This window comes from Aythya marila (genome assembly GCF_965140915.1).
Source record: "Aythya marila genome assembly, chromosome: 6".
Taxonomy (NCBI): Eukaryota; Metazoa; Chordata; class Aves; order Anseriformes; family Anatidae; genus Aythya; species Aythya marila.
In genome coordinates, this window is record NC_139047.1 from 21,014,758 (window position 1) to 21,032,494 (window position 17,737).

Below are 17,737 nucleotides of genomic sequence, written 5' to 3' on the forward strand. Positions count from 1 at the left end.
GATGAAATTTAGCTGTATGAGTGTATTGTTTCTAAACTTGCTAGCTGGAAATTTCTTGAAGAAGCTTGTAAATTTGCAGGCTACAATAAAGCTGTTGTCCACCAGACTTCTCAGTGTGGAAGTATGAAGCAGTGACTGGTGAAAGAGGTGGCAAAAGAAGATTGGTATCAGGATGTTGTTGTTCTAAAGAGGTTTTTATTGTCTCAAGTTTGAGAGATTCTTATATTCTTTATATTCTTTTCATAAATTCCTTATGATAATGCAGTGAAGTCTGGGAAATGTGATCAGAAAATTGTGTGAGTTACATGTTTTTTATATTATATTTTAATTGCATTTTCCCTTTGACAGCATGATAAAGACTGGATGTTAAAACCTAATAATTGGCAGGGAGACATATATTTGGATCTTAAACCAGCCATATGAGTAGTCCTACTGCATTACTCAGAGTATGCATTTCTTAAGCATGCACAACACATCTACAGGAAAATTCTTAAATTCTTTCCCATAAATGCATTTAATATTGCTTGGCAATTGAAAAGTTCTTTCAAGAATCTATTCTGCAGAAGCAATATAAAGTAGTAAGAATACCGATTCTGACCTCCACTGCTGTGTTCCCCATAATTGAGTTCTTTGTCTTTTCTTCCCTTCCCCTTTACCTATTGCAAAACCAATCTGCACATTAGGACTCACTTTGTAGGCTTTGGGTTTGTTTTGTTTTTAGTTTTTCATGGCTTTTACTGTTCCTTTTGCATATGTTAGTGCTACAGCTGCTAACGTTCTCAGTATCTCTGGCTTGTGCAAAAGCGTTAAAACGCTGAAATGCCCTATGTTCGTCTGCAGTTTGAGAAATGCTTCAAAAGACAGCAGGGTCCAGGGAAGAAGGCAGCTTTCCCATGTTGTGGACGGCTTACAATTTATGAATGCTTCATTAGAGAAGGGGGTGTCAGGAAGACATTCCAGACACCCCAGGCAAGGTAAGTAGAGATGAGTTGTTGAGGTGGTCTGCTTCCTGCTGCGCCATGCATCACAAGGCAGGAACTGCCTGTGGCTTCTGTTGCATGGAGCCTGTGGATTTGGTCATGTAACAGAGCTGCCTCTGTTTAAAAAAAGCAACCAAACAAAACAAACAAAAAAACCAAAGCTACATGAACTACCTCAGACGTTAAAGTTGAGCCCATTTCAACTGGGGTGGAACAGTTATTTGGTGTAACATGCACCTGATTAATGGGCTGTGCTCAGATTGCTTGTTTAATGTTTTGTAACATAAGTAATTTTAATTATTTGACCTCTACATCTTCATGTTTTACTGTTTATGTTCTTAGGTGCAGATTATGTGCTGTTTTTTGTTGTTTTTACAGGAAGAGCTATAGAAGACCATGAATTAGTGATGGAAGTCCAGTCAAACTGGGGAATGCAAGAGGAAAACAAATTCTATTTTAGAAAATATTATGCCAAATATGAATTTTTCAAAAATCCTGTGGTAAGTCATAACGTTATATCTGTGAAGTGGTGCATTTGCTGGTGCTGCAAAATAGTCTTTTTTTGTTACACTCAAGCAGAGTGTAAAGAAGTGTAATGCAAGTCAAAAGGAATAACTGGGAGGAAGTTTATGGGACCAAGAAATATATTACAGTGCTCGTATATGGTGGCCAGTAACTTTGTTGAAATTTTAAAGTATCAGTGTTCTTACCTTTTTTTTTTTTTTTTTTTTTTGGTGAGGATGAGGGAATAAAAGAGAGACATGGATTTAATTTTCTTGAAGTTTACATGTTGACCTATAACAAAATGAGAATTATTTGAAGTTAAGTTTCCATTAAGTGACAACAAAATATAAAATGAAGCAGTACAAGGAGAAGCATCTGTAGCAAAGATGATTTTATTGCTAAAGTGAAAATTGAATGTTATGGTCTAGCACTGACCAATGGCAGCTTCTCAGAGCTGCAGCTAAATGACAACTGACACAAAAGGCCATGGGCAGCCATAACCTATTAGGAGTAAGTGAAAGTGAAGTCGAAGTTAGCATATGTAAGAATTGGAAAGGGAGCAGAGACAACTTGTAAGTCAAGGATGCTGCCAAAGGTTAACGCTGCTGATTCAGAACTTTTCTAATGGCAAAGACCATAGAAGCAGTACTGGCTCAGCAGGAGAAAATTACCATCTGGTTACTCACATGCATGGTGTATTTGGATCACTCCTAATACTATCTGTTACAAGGCCAGCTTGTTTCAGATGTCAAAGGGAGAAATAGAAATGAATGAGGACTTGAAAGGTGAAAAGTGGAAGGGAACTCAAATTATCTACCTGTGAAAAGGATGAGAAGGTAAATATTAAGACACTACAAGATGTAAGAGATTTGAGGGCATTTTCCTGTTCCAAATGTGTTTCTCTGGACAAATTGTAAATTCCCCTGTCATTAGAGATACTACTGCACTAGTGAAAAATTCTGAGCTTGAGAAGCTTTCAAAAAGTAAGTGCATGTGTATTGGTTATCTAGTGAGTGGAACCATCTGTGGAGCATGGCAGGCATGCAGCTGTGAATAGCTCCAACAGCTGTGCCTAATCAAAGTCCTTACCATTCCTGTTGAGTTATTCTTCTGGGTACTGTGGTAATGGTGTAGCAAGAATGCTTTATTAGAAATGTGTTAATATGAATTAACCCTACCAATTTTATTTACATTTTATTAATTTTATTAACAATTTTATTAAAAACGAAGGTCAGTGGACATTGGGTGGTAAGGGAATACTAGCTTCAAAACTGCCCAGATCTTGAGGAAACATAACTCTTGGTTGGTTCATACATGTACGGTCATGACTATATTGAACTCACCAGCTGCAGGTCTGTGCCATAAATCACCCCTGGAGCTTTTCATGATAATAAAATTGACACTTTAAATGTGGACTTTTTAACCACCCGATATTGATGTAGTCACGTTTTAGTGTTGATTCATATTTATATCATTCAGAATAGTCAATTCAGAAAAACAAACAAAAAACCTGAAAGTACATGTTCTCTATTAATGGAAGTTATGAAATACTTTACCGAGTTTCCTTTGTAATGAAAACAATAGAAAACAATGTATTTTTCAGCATGTTGCAATATGACTAGCACTGCTGTATGAAATCCTCATGCTTACAGATACTGTTGATGTTTTTCAGCAAGTAAGATATAGGATGTTACAAATTTAGGAAGGATATTACATCCTTTTTCTACATCCTAAAGAGATATGATGTTTAATAATTATTTTTACAGAACTTTGATAGAAATTATTGTCATTGCAGAGCTTTTTCCCAGATCATATGTTATCTTTTCCAAATGAGACCAATGCAGCTATAAGTCACTCTGGGATATTACAGGTATGTAACCTTTGAAAGATGATGAGCCAATAAAGCGTGGAATTCCCAATTGTCTGTATTTGTGTGAGCATAGCACTTTGTCACTGTCACATCTGTTGGTAGATTTTGTGTAACTCAAAATATTTAATTTCTTATGAAATATGGAGCATCCCTTCTAGTCAGTTACTACGTGACTACTGTTAGAAAATCGCACATTCAAAAAGTGCAAAAATGGCCAAAAAGGCAGTAAAAGTGGTTAATGCCTGTATCAAGTGTTTCAGGTGAAACTGTTTCCTTAAAAAGTGCAGCACTGAATTAATTAGCCCATACTTAGCAGCAGCACAACAGTAGAATACTGAGGAACTGGTAATGTGATAGAAATAGATATAAAAAGAGTTAAATTGTTGAACTTAATGAGTAGAAAATTTAGACTGACTAGTATGATTTGTTAGCGTGAAGGCTACTGTAGCCTTCCAAAAAAAAATGGTAGGTCACTCAGTGTTAGTCATCTTTTAAGTGGACACAAGATTTTAATTTACAGTGGGAATAATTTCACAGAATGACCATATCAGGGATCATCATCTTACTTCTCAAAGAGGGGAAAAATGAGTAATAAAGGTGGAAACATACACATCATTCTTGTTTGCTTGTCACTAGGAAATTTAATTAATAGAAGAACTTTCACTGGTCTTAAGACAACAACCCGATATGTGAGTTTTTGGGGATAAAGAATGATTGGGAAGCGAACGTAATAACACAAGATATTTTAAGGTAGAACTAAAAGTAATATGGAAATTATTTTTTTTTTCTGTATTCATATAATAAATTCTACCTTAACATTCACCAGAAAATGAAAAACATTAAATAACTAAATTTCAAAGTGTTCTTCCATATCAAGTAGTTATATCTTTATTGATACATTATAAGAGGGGATGCTAGTCAGGATCTTACGATTACCCTCAAATGTTTGTTTTTTAAAAAAAAAAAGAGGTTCCAAATTAAGTGTAACTGACACATAATGGTTTCTATATATCATTTTTAGAAACCTAAATCATTTTTTTCCTAGCTTCAAAACATGCTTTTAGCAGAGATTATGCAGCTTAATGCAAGCATTTAATTCAGTCATTAAATGTTGTCCCCTTTGTTGTTAAAACTTAATTTATTTTGCTAGCAAACAATCTGATAGTTTAAGTATTTATTTATTATTTTTTTTTTAATGAAACTGTTTGCCATACCTGTATACCTTTGCATAGATTCTCCTTTTGTCGTGGGAATAGAATATGAGATACGGGGAACACGGGGAAAGCTTCTGGGCCAGATTAAGAATAATTCAAAATATATAATGTTAAATCCAGTTTTCTTAGCTTGGAAAAAATGTTATGAAATCTACTTTGTTGCTATTTGATGTTCTATTGTCTGATTGTATTTGGTCTAATAAAACTTAGTGGACACAAAGTATGGAATACCCTCTTGGATTCTGCAGCTGCCACACACGTTTCAGCAGAAACTATTCAGTAGATTGTTTACAGTGTGTTGCTGTTTCCTTGGAAACTTTCATTAAGACAAGTTAATGGGCTTGCGTTATTATTTGTGATGTGCTTGGTCAGGTATCAAGAGAAACATTAATTTTAACAACTCAATGCTTACAAATGATTAAAAAAATCACTTCTGATACTTTTATAGCTTTTTGTGGATTGACCTGTAAGCAAGTAAAATGTTTTTCAAGTATGCTTTTCTTGACTTTCAATGAAAGTGCAAAAGTATTTCTGCCTGATGACTTTAAATCAGAGCATCTAAGTAGTCTTAAAAACAAGCAAAAAGTTTATCTGTCCTTTCTGTTTCACATGTGTAAGTAAAATTACAAGGTCTGAAATATGCCAAATATCTATGTATACCAAAGACAGGGATTTAATCTTTGCCATGACAATCTTTAACTTAACAAGATACTTTTTTTTTTTCTTTTTTTTTTTTTTTTTTTTTTTAACGCTGATTGGAGTGTGACTATTCTGCGACACGACATTCTATGCACATGTCTAGTAGTAGTCAGTATGGATCATTTTAAACTTGCTTTAGGTTATTTTTGCGAATTGGATGCCTTAAAAAATACACAGTAGTATATAGATTTTAATCTGAGGTCTTTCTCATAGCAATAAAATGACCTATTATTTATAAATATATTTATATTTTTTGTGAAAAAGTAACTCATAGGTGGGTAACAAATTCCTTCACTTAGTTTAATGAGACGTGAAACTTGCTGGATGTAATTTTAAGTGAGGCTTGTGACTTGTTTAAAATGTGGCCTGTTTATTGGAGTAACTTTTATTTTGGATGAATTGATATATGCTTTAGCTCCTTTTATGTTCTTATTCAAGATGGTGTTCCCAATGAATAGACTGCAAAACATCGTGTTAACAGGACTGACTCATTCTGAGTTAGCAGGTGAACTCCTCACTGGAGTCAAAGAATTTCTTCTACAATTACTGTAAAGGATTATTTTTTTTCTTAGGTTTCTTCCATTTTCTTTTTGCCTGAAAATAACATTTCTTCAATTTTGGAGTTTTTTTAATCTCTAATTTGGATCAGATTTTTTTTTCCACTATGCAGGTTGTCAATCACTTTAAATGCAACAATGACATCCTCAGTTTAGACAATAGATGTTACTTGGGCTGTTATGCCTTTTTTTTTTTTTTTTTTTTTTCTGGTTTTACTGTAAGAAATTCCATGCCATCTTGGTTGTTCAATAGATGTGATCAACACAGTTCTGTAGGTAAACTTGAAGTTCAGAGTTCAAATCCTGTGTTCACCACTTTGGCTTCTTTTTAACACCTTTTTAAGTATAATCTGAGTACATTAGAAAATTATAGATAGCACCTGTCCAAGCCATCTTCCATAGCAATGAAAAAAAAAACACCAAACCTTTCACCTAATGGAGAATATATTAGAGAAATTAACATTAGTATTTCCTGAACAAATATAAAACATAAATGTTGTATATGGAAAGGTAAAAACAGAACAAGATTATGAAGGCAAATGCTCAGAATTTGGGAAAACTTGGAATTACTGATATAATCTTTCCCTTTTTCCCTTTCCTCTTATTCCTTTCTTCATTGCCATCTTCTTCTCCTTACTCCATACTCTTAATTGTTCCCATTCCTTGTCTTTGTAGATTTAAGACTATTAAAGACTATTAAGACTTTGTAGATTTAAGACCATCAAACTCAAACTTAATTCACAAAGTCTTAGGAAAACAACAGATTCCCTAATTTAAATCCCAAAATTGTGTGTACCTGCTCAAGAAACATTCACCTCAAAAAATGTTGTTTTCCCCCAGTATAGCTGTTCCTTCACTTAAAATGTTGAAGGCATTACAAATGCCTTCAGTGCCTGAAAGCAGACAATTAAGTTGTGTAGCTTTCAATCTTTATTTTGTTCAAGTGACATCTAGTATTTCTGAATCTTTTACTATTCATCTGAGAATATGGAATGTCCTTTTTCTTCCATTTTTTTCTTGTTGACTTCCCTTCCTCAAAAAAAAAAAAAATAATTTTTGTTGTTGTTGTTCAAGTTGGTTTTAAGTTGGCTGACTTTACAGAAAATCATATCATAATCTGGTTCTTGTTGCTGTCATATATTAATGTCTGAAAGACATGGTGACATTTGATAGACCCTACATATCAAGTTGTATATTTCACTGCATGAGGGTGCAAACTTATTTCTGCATACTGTGTGATCAGTAATCACTGTCTGCATCGTATCATCATTTAACTCTCCACAGTTCTTCCACCTGTATGAAGCACTTTTCTTATTTTTGTCTTATTTTGATTGCCCTTTCTCTGCATAAACAGGGATCCTTTCCCCCCATACTAAACTTCAATCTTGCACATACTTCCATTAAAAGAAAAATCAAAAATTTACTTTTCTACTCTATGTAGTTTTATATATTTATTAAAGACATTCACTTTGCAGATCTTTTTACTGCTTATTCTTTGGACTATTTAATGGTTTTGACTTTACAAATACAAAATATTGTATTTTCTCTCACAGTCCTCAGCTGTCTTAGAAGGGAAAAGATGGATCTAGGATTGCTTTTTTTCCTACAGTTATTGCTACTTTGGTTGAATTGATAGTGTAGACAACAGTGGCTGTTGAAGCTGAGCTTTGTATTGTTCCTTCACTTTGGCCTGCTGAATAAGAAAAGAAATGTGTTTTTCATGATTGTGCTTCTGGTTGGAAGGTCTTAGGGAGTCCTGGGGAAGAGCTTGTGCAGGCTAGGAGCCAGGCACTCATTTCATTTTTGGCAGAGAGAATGCAGCCTAAAGAGATGCTTTTTGGGTTTTACATACATCAACTGTCTTAGATTATCCTAAATTTCCATTTGACTTTGGTTTTGCTGTAAAAGTACTTTTCAGTGCAGGCTATATATTCACCATCAGCGAACCTGTTAATATATGGCAAATGGGAAGATTATCAGGAACAGCTACCAGGACCTGTCTGCTTCAGTGTGGCTGAAATAGCTTGAACTGCATTTGTACGTGGTACAAATGGTGTACAGGTACATGGTGTACCTGGTCTTACTGTAATTTACTATTCAGGTGAATAGCACTGAAGCTCTCTTAATGCATTCTTAGTTGTGGGCTAGATTTTCTGTGTGCTCCCCTGTCAAATGAAACCTGTCTTCATTACTGCATTGGTAACAGCTGAATTTAATCAACCTGGGACAGTCTACATGTGGTGCTGTCATGCATCTGACTGCAAGGTAGGAAAACAATAAAAGTGAAAGTAACCTTGTTTATCTTGGTTGGACTCCATTATTTAGTGGCTAAAGACGTTGGTATACTTCCAAAATCACATTCACTTCATCATTTTGCTGCAGTCCGGTGCCAGCCAGTCTGCCTCTTGCCTGGGAATCTGTTGCTTCGTGTCCTCAGCTCAGATGTTCTGGAAGTGGCAGCAGAGAGGAGGAAAACAAAGTAATGAAAACTGCAGAAATCAGCAAGAAAACCCCTTCTTCCCTACCATATGGGAGCCTAGATAGTTTTTAAGGTACTGCAGGCCAGTCTGGGGCAAGGTTCCTTGAAGAGGTTAGTAGTATTTTGCATGCATGGAAATTAAAGAATTCTAGGTTAGTATGTTTAGATATGAGTCATAGTTCTGGGTAGTTTTCTTGAAAGGAGAGGAGTAGAAATGAATATGTTACATAGACGTAGAATGCAGTTAACACAGTTGGCAGATTTTAGTAGGTACTTTTGCAGTCCTCTAAAACTGTACTTGGTCTTAGCAAGACAACAGCTGTGTTGCACCCTGATAAATTCTGGTAGAAATGGCTAAAGCAAAGAGAATTGCATTAGTTAGCTCCTCTCAGTGCATCAGTTAATTTCATTGTCTATCTGTATCATTCTGCCTTTCCTATGGTTTGGGTGTAGAGGGGGTGCAAACTTATTTTTTTGGTTCTGGAGGCAAAACGGCTGATCCTTCTGAGACTTTAAAGGCCTTCTTCCTTGCTCCTAATGCAGCTTTATTCAGATAAACACACTCTACCTTATGACCTTGAGCACAGGCAGCAAATACTTGGTGGCTGGCCCAGCCTCTCTGCTCCATTGAACTGAAGCACCCACTTAAGTACTACTTTAGGTCCTGAGACCTTTGTTCCCTCCTCTTTTGAAAATTGCAATATTCTCCAGACCTGTGTGATCTTGTGATTTAGATTTTGTGATTTGTTTGATTGAATTTTAATTCAGATCCGTTCCTTTTTCTGGTTTGTAATGGGCAGGGGAAGGCGAGATGTCATTTTTTTATTTTTTCATTCTGTTGGTAGCATTGATTTGCAGTTTTATAAAAATAGGGTCTGAGGCATGGGATCAGAAATTCTTACACTGTTTTTGTTGCTGAAGTCAACATATTGCATAACTAATGCTCTCATTTCAAACCATATGTTTCATATAAATATGTAACTTGCCTTGCATACCTTGGAGTTATGTAATGTTCTGTATGCCTTAAATCAGAGGTATTCTAATGGGATTAGATGCAATAACTGAACTACTGTGATATAGTGAATTTAGGGGTATATTCCCCTTAGTCTTGTCTGAATATCTTAATGAAACAGAAAGGTAGTTTCAGATAAAAAGAAAAATGCGGGTCTGATATTTTCTTTCAGATGTTCCTAAGCTCCAGCACATATCCTGAGATTCATGGTTATTTGCATGCAAAGGAACAGGGGAAAAAATCATGGAAAAAATTGTTCTTTCTTTTGAGAAGATCCGGTCTTTATTTTTCCACTAAAGGTACATCTAAGGTAAGGCAAAGCAAACAAACAACAACAATAAAGAAGGGGGAGAGAATTATAAAGTTAGAACAAATATATACATATTTATTATTTGCTGTAATATTAGCTGGAATTTGAATTTTATCTTACAGTGAAAAGGGAAAATAATTTCCATTTATAGTAGAAAAAATATATATAGAGATAGAGATACAAAATTGGGAAAGCCTTATATGTGGAAAAACTAGCTGCTTTTTTGCCTGTTAACTTTTCCTTCAGTCTGGTTCACGTTTTTTTTTCAATTGGTTAACAGGGTGGGTATCTTTTAAAATTTGTTAAAATTCTGAAATAGATGCTCTGAAAGATGGGCACAATGCTTCAATATGTAAATTATACAAGAGCATATGTATAAAAGGATTATATTGGAAGATTTTTAGAGTTCTTGAAGTCTGTCACTGTTTTTCATTTTGCTAGTTGAAATTTTTGTCAGTACTTAAACCTGACTGTGTTAAACAGGATACATTAGAGATAAGACACCTTTTATGTAAACCATGTAAACACATGCTTTTCATTCTTTTGAATTTTCTGTTAGATGCCAGAGTACTCATTGAGATGCTTTTTCATTCTTCAACATATATATTTATTTTTCTTCCTTGACCTAATTCATTGGGAGGATGGAGATAATGGTTAGAAATACTACTGGAAAGTAATTATTACAGTGTTTTTATTTTATTATTTTTTTTCAAATTCTGAAAGTATGTTTTATTTTGATGCTTGAAAACTATACTGCACTCAAAATTTCTGACTACTACTTTTACTGCATCTTGAATGTAACGGATGTTTTCCCAGAAATCATATCACTTGTACTTTTTTCCCCCCCCCTCTCTCTGGAAGAGTGAACTCTGCCTAGTTTATAAGGTGTTTTTCCTCTGCATTAGGAAGTGAATTTTGCATTGCCTCTTTCTAGATTTCTTGAGACAATTTCACAGTTAAAACTGAGATATGACTGTATTTTGGGTTAGAATAACTAGTACGCTACTCTGAGTTTTTTATCTGGAGAGGCTAGCTAAAAATAGTCTAACTGTATTACATTGCTCTTCTTTTTAGGAGCCAAGGCATCTGCAGTTTTTCTGTGAATTCAGCAATAGTGATATGTACATGTCTTTGACAGGCAAAAAGATTTCTGGAGCACCAACAAACTATGGATTCTGCTTTAAGGTACAAGCTTATCATTCTGATACATATTAAAGCAAGCCACAGTTTTTAGGTAAGCTTAAGTTTCTTTAAGGTTTTTGAAAACAATGTTCAGCTGTCTGTTATAAAATAGGAGAATTAGTGGCTTTTATTTCAACAGGTATTATCTTCAAGATATGCATTAATGCTAAAAAAAATGTGCTGTGGCCTTCTAGCCTAACAAATCAGGAGGAACCAGAGACCTGAAACAGCTCTGTGCAGATGATGAGCAAAGTAGGACCTGTTGGATGACAGCAATTAGGTTGCTTAAGGTAATTTTTCTGTGTGGAGTTAACTTATTGCTTAAGTTTACTATGTGAAATTCTGATCTTGTGATTTAGAGAAGTAACATAATTCCAGGTTCCCATAAAATAGCAGTATCAATTTTGTACAATGAAAGCTGAACATTCATCCCAACAGGGACAGACTAAATTGCTGGAATCATTTTAGGGGATGGGATGATGTCTCAATGGAGTCCTGCAAACATTTAAATTTAAGATTAAGCATGTATAACCTGGCTGAATTTTGTGAGACTGTTGGTGATGTTGAACAAAACTACAAGAATACACAAGATGGGAACTTTAAAAATATTTTTAAAAAGTGTCTGTGACAAAACAGGCAAATTATGTATTAATTTGCACATTAATTTTACACAAAAAATGTGTATTAAATAGTCAGAATTTAATGCAGAGTATACATTTAGGAAGGCAACAGCAATGACATTGTTGTGTGTTTCCTTATCCTACCAGCATTTGTCCCTGCTTTTTAATGATTAAAAAAAAAAAAAACACAACAAAAAGGCAAGTAAGAAAGGTTTATTGACTTAGGTTTATAGTTTAAAATGCTAACCATCTTATTTTCTGGTTTTAGTATGGGATGCAGCTGTATCAGAATTACATGCAACCATATCAAGGTAGAAGTGGCTGCAGCCCTTTGAATATAACACCCATGGTATGTCCCACAGTAGCTCCATGAATAAATACTTTGTTTCTGCCATCATGCTATTTTTAAGTGACTTCTGTCAGTTACACTACTGACCTGATCCTGCAAATCTTTGTACATGTGAATGCTTGCTGAAATCTTTAGGGACCTCAGGACAGACTAGAGAGCTAATTAATTAATTTACTTAATGCAAAATGAGTAGTTTAGACCAATTTAAGAGACTTTTTCCCCTTTGTCAAATCTTCAGTATTTTGGGAGTTTACTGGCTTATTATCACTGTCAAAGAGAATGTAAAAAAGAATTTAAAAAGTGAAGGAGAACTATAAATGCATTAAAAAAGAAGCAAAGTGTTTAAGGTCACACATGCTGTAAAGGATGAATACAGAAGCTTTAACAAATCCTTTTCAGTATACAGTGTTGTTGTTTTTTTTTTTTTTTTTTTTTTCCCTCGAAAGTGGTTTAATACTTACTTCGGATTTCATCTGATGTAGTATAGAATGGACTTCAGAGGAACACCATAACTTGGCAGAACTAGGTTTAGGAGGAACAGCACCCTATACTGGATGCTGTGTCCATCTCCTTAGTCAGATAGTTGGGGATCAGGTTGTCCTTTTCTTTAATATATCTTATATTTATATATCCCATATATCTATATATATATGTGTGTGTATATATATATATGTGTATGTATATATACATACATATACACACATACATATATATATATACACACACATATATATATCCCAGTTCTTTGAATCATTTTTTTTTTTTTTTGTGAGTGATTTATATCACTATGTCACTTCATGCTTTTCATTGGCTAAACTGGGTAAAAACAGCTTGTTTCCAGAACTTGTGATGATGAATTTATGGTGTTTGAGCATTTATGGTAGTTCTTGATGTTAAAGCACCTAAGATATACATTTGTCATTATGGATATTCACAAAAATGCTGTTTTATGATATTGCTAATAAGCATGCTTTCAAAATTGCACTTAATATACTGACCATGTTTTTATTGTCTGTAATAAGAAGCTAACGATAGCCAGCTGCTGCCTTTATAATGGGTCTTGGAGCTATTATTGATTCTCTCTCTTCTTACACTGCTGCATGCATATAGCTCATGTAAATTCTAATGCAGGCGGAATCTATAACTGGTATTAAGCCTGGTACATTTTTTGTACTTGTGTATAACTGGTGAATTAAGCTCAGGAATTAAGTGCTTAAGCTAATGTATGCACTTCATAGAGGAATCACTTTCATTTCTGAATAATTCACAACCAAGTCAGCTGCAAGGAGTTCCTGCACTCTCCTAGAGAAACACCAATTCTCTTTCTTTGCCCTTCTCTGTTACTTTTGCAAAGTTTTTTACAGGTTACAGTTACTCAGGTTCACCTTAGACTACAGTGTCAACAGTTACAATGCACTATGATTCCATTTTGAGTTATATTCATGCTAGAAGAATCTGCTTGTAACTAAACAGGAGCTAAACAGGTTTTGGACTGAAAAGTTTTGTTAACCCTACAGAACTCTGTGCCTCCTATGTTCTAGATGTTACTTTCACTTACAGAACACTAGAGTGTTCTTTTAATTATTTGATCTACCAGTGCCAGTGAACATTTGAGACATTACAATCGGTATTAAACTTGATTTTATAAACTTGGATTTCTGGCAACTGTTTTGGTGAGCTTTATGACTGTTTTGTCAAACATGAAATGCTTTTTGTTTTTGTTTTTACTATGAGGAAAAAAGACAAACTTTTTTTTTTTTTTTTTTAAAAAAAAGTATTAGATTCCATAACTGTTATGTCTGTGCTTGTTCTGTGATAGTTAAGAGCTTGAAGGGAAGTATTAAGATAAAACTTAATCTCCATAGAAATGGCTTTTTTCCAGTGGTTAAATCTGGTAAACTTTGGGCAAAACTTTATATAGAAGATGCATGAATTTATGCCATAGCAAAATAATTTAAGTCTTTGTTTATAAGATGATTATGCATAATAATTTTGCATTTTCTTTTTTTCTGGTACTTGGACAACTTTCTAAATGTATCCTAGCTTGTCCTAACTTATCCTAAACATGCAAAAGGATAGTTATAGTTACAAGTATAAATAGAATTTATGGTAAAGGGATGTATTTGTTGTCCATCACAGTAACGCAAAGACATTATTTGTCCTGCTAAACTGTAAAATTGAGTTTTATAGTAGAATACAGGAGTTACAAATGTTCCCTAGGGTGTAATGAGTTTGGCTGTGATGGGAAATGCTGCAGATATTTGTAACACCATTTATAAAATTCAATGTTTTCTCAGAAACTCATTCGTAAAACATAGATCTTAAAAACAAAACAATAAACCAAAGTAAACAAAAAACCCAACCACTAAATGTATTTTTCTTTGTTGCAGAGAAGTATTTCAGAAAATTCTTTAGTAGCAATGGATTTCTCAGGACACAGAAGCAGAATTATAGAAAATCCAATGGAAGTCCTTTCAGTTGCAGTTGAAGAAGGATTAGCATGGCGGGTATAAGCATTTTATCAGAGTACTTTTTTTTTTTTTTTGATTTTAACAAAAAAGATTTGAAATAATCTTTACTTTTCTCTCACACAGAGGAGAGGGTGTCTGCGACTCAACTCACATGGTAGTCCTATTGCCATGTCTAACATGGGTATGTGTGAGTTAATTCAGTACAGAAAAATGCAATAGTTGGTTGTTTCAATAAATTCAATATGTTTTTTAAAGATCTTTATTTCTCCAGCTATACACAGATCTCAGTCTTGGTTTCATCATAAAATCTCTAGAGATGAAGCTCAGAGACTTATTTTGCAGCACGGACTTGTAGATGGGTAAGCTAATTCTTTACATAACTCTTCGGAGACACATTTCTAGTCAACAACTGCTATTTTCATGTACTTTTTATTGCGGGGGGAGACAGAGGAAGAAAGATTTTGCACTTATCTAATAGAAATAAAATGTCTTTTATATAGGGCTATCTGGGGATCAGTTGGTTTCTATTTTATGTCTTCTGGAAGCAATAAAATGGTGATCTAACACTTTGATTCTGTCACTGACAGATTACTTGTGTCCACTCAGAGCCAAGCACTTGAGCTCTGTATTTGCACAATATTCTCTGTGAACTGTCAATTTTGGCACCAGTGTTTTTTGTGTCTCTTATTAGTGATGAAAGAATGAAGGAAACCATAAAAACATTGCCTAACCTTATTCCAACATGAACTATGCAGGGATAACCATTGAAAAAAAAAAAGCTTTTACTTGTGAAATGAGTAAGAATTGTACTATCCCTTAATGGTAAACAATAAATACTAGGGTAAGACTATTCATGTTTATTTTTCCGTCATTTAAATATTAATTCAAATAAAAATGACCAGGTATGCATTTCATGTTCAAATCTTATTTTTCATTTCTGTTTTTTTATCCCTAATGCTGTATTAAATGTACACATGGGCCTTTTTTATTCAATGACTTATTCTATGAAACTTGTGCATTTCTCTGTCTGTTTCCAGTTAGGTACCTGTAGCCAGGTAACTGGTTAAATTCCTTCAGTTTTAGATTAAGCGTACTTTAATACTGTTTACTACATCTGTGGAAAGGGTTCTAGAAAACAAAGAAAAAAGATGGGAAGGAAGGGAAGACAAAGATAACCATACTCAGCAAGGATGGATATTTGGACTTTTTTATTTTTTAAATTTCAGGGGTCTTGTTTTTAAGCCTGGGTAATCACCCTGAAAATGTTCTGTACTCTGCATTCATTTTTGCATTTGTTCCAAGAGAGAGATGGGACATGGGGATGATCTACATGTCTGAGCAGTATGTCATTCTAGGACTTGATGAATCTTTCAGTGTATGTCAGTGGCTACATAGATATTGTTAAATGAAGCCAAGTAGACCTGGGGAATAAGCAGCAATAGCATTTGAGATGAGAACGTGAATATCATGCTAGGTATTAAGAAATACTTGCTTAATATAGTGTTGTTTATGGTATATTCTTGGATCTATTCACAGATACATATGGTGATCTTGATGAGGATGATACTCTTGAGTGGATTGTTTAGAATTGATTAGAACATGAGCAATCATATGTTGGCATACTCCTGAGATACAATGAAGACACAAATACATTACAGCTTGTGAAAAATGCTTTGCTCTTTAAAAGAAAAGGAAAAGGGCTGAAAGAATGAATTAGCACCATAAATACAGAAGTTTTTCATGGGAGTAATAAGATTTTAGTTTCTGCTGAGGAAAAAAAAAATCCAAGCTGAGCTTTTTAAGGTGTTTTAGAGATAGAAAAATGATCCCAAGCAGGGCAATCTCTTGCATGTATGACAGCAGGTGATAGGGCCTCTGTAATATCATATGTACCAACAAATGCACTGTTCATGTTGGCTTATGGAAGGTGAAGGGACTTACATAAAGGAGTAAAGAATCTGCAGAATTCCTAGTAGTAGAATAACTTAATGACAGAATTACAGACAACAACTATCTTTCAGGGTGTGCTACGAAGGAATAATATTTTCGGATCTACTGTTCAGATGTAGAAGAAACATGCTTAAAGGCATTTGTGTAGCAACATTGCAGATTTCATACTTCATCCTCTTATGTTTGAAGACTTTTCAGTGATAAGTGGTTGACAGGATTGGAAACTAATTGATACTCAATAGATGAATTGGATAATAGCATTACCAAAAGGGTCATGACAAAATTCAATTGGTCGTTCAGAGAATTTCTTATATGTTTATGAAGGAACAGTTTTTTTGAATCATCCAGCATGTCTAAAAAGCTCCCTTCCAACCAATATTCCTAAAATTCTATGAAGTACAGTCCTTTCTTTGTAATAAAATGATGTTTTAAAAGGTTCTTCAATGGCTAAAGTAGTTCTGTTAGGATAGAGTTAGGAAAGAGTAAATAAGATCTTTTTTATGTGAAGGAGAAGAAATGTTGCTCATCTCTCCTGTCCAAACAAACAAACAACAAAAAAGTAGGAAAGTAGGCTTCAAAAGAAATGATAAATGGGAACATAAATCCTAATCGACATACATTTTCTTTTCTATGCTATGTCATTACTTTGTGTATTGCTTAATGTGGATCACCATACCATATTTGGGTTTAGAGAACTCATTTTGTATATTGGGAAAGTGTCACATTCTTATAATGTCTTTTTTTTTTTTTTTTTTTTTTCCTGAATTAAAAAAAGACCAGGTCTTAATGACAAACTTAAAAAAAAAAGATTTAAGTTTATGCAAGGGATGACTACTTTGAAAAAATTAATTCAAGTCCTGGAAAGGGGTGAGAGGCCACTAGGTGGTGAGAGAGAGCTTATTAGGAGAGTCTGAGTGTATTGAGAACTATTTGTCCTTATTTTCCTAGCCCTATGCGGGGCTGACAATTATCCATCTTTTAAGACTGAATTAGTATCAGAATTCAGAATTAACATAATTTTTTTTTTGATAGAAATACTAATGATTATGAACTCCAAATTTCTTAATTCCAGGTATTTTCTTACTTCTGTTGTAAAAATAAAACTCATTTAATCCTCAAAATTTTAAGAATACCCAGTAGTTTGGATCTTTGTTGTTAGTTTGTGAAAATTCACTGAAAGACTTTGTTGTGTTTTCTTTTTTTTTTTTTCCTCTCCCCCCCCCCAAAAAAAAAAAATATCCTTGATTTTCATATAGTTGTTGTGCTCTCGTTCCTGGTAGATGGTTGGACAAAAGAGGAGACTAGCACTCACTTGGTTGACACCTGCAAGTCTACTTTGCCCATTTGTTTTTCCTCCTGAAAGAGGAGAACTCTTGCCAATGACTGTCCCTCCATTTCCCTTTTGTGATACGTTTGTTAACTATACCTGTTCCAGACCTGCATAGTACAAACCGTTCAGTTTCTCCACTACAAAGCTGTGAATCAGGTACTTCCCTTTGTCCTCCAAATTGTTCTTCTCTGCCAGTAGTCCAAACTCAGT

At 34.3% G+C, this 17,737-nt stretch overlaps 1 protein-coding gene across 2 annotated transcripts in view; it reads left to right on the forward strand.

Moving 5' to 3' along the window:
- The window catches only part of GRB14 (growth factor receptor bound protein 14), a 64,516-nt gene that overhangs the window by 41,379 nt on the left and 5,400 nt on the right, over nucleotides 1–17,737 (forward strand). For both annotated transcript variants that reach the window (XM_082763048.1, XM_082763049.1), the window contains exons 4-12: nucleotides 1,359–1,480; nucleotides 3,280–3,354; nucleotides 9,488–9,625; nucleotides 10,700–10,810; nucleotides 11,002–11,097; nucleotides 11,696–11,776; nucleotides 14,167–14,283; nucleotides 14,371–14,428; nucleotides 14,519–14,606. In XM_082763048.1, coding sequence (XP_082619174.1) covers nucleotides 1,359–1,480; nucleotides 3,280–3,354; nucleotides 9,488–9,625; nucleotides 10,700–10,810; nucleotides 11,002–11,097; nucleotides 11,696–11,776; nucleotides 14,167–14,283; nucleotides 14,371–14,428; nucleotides 14,519–14,606 — 886 coding nt within the window. The remainder of the gene's footprint in view (nucleotides 1–1,358; nucleotides 1,481–3,279; nucleotides 3,355–9,487; nucleotides 9,626–10,699; nucleotides 10,811–11,001; nucleotides 11,098–11,695; nucleotides 11,777–14,166; nucleotides 14,284–14,370; nucleotides 14,429–14,518; nucleotides 14,607–17,737) is intronic.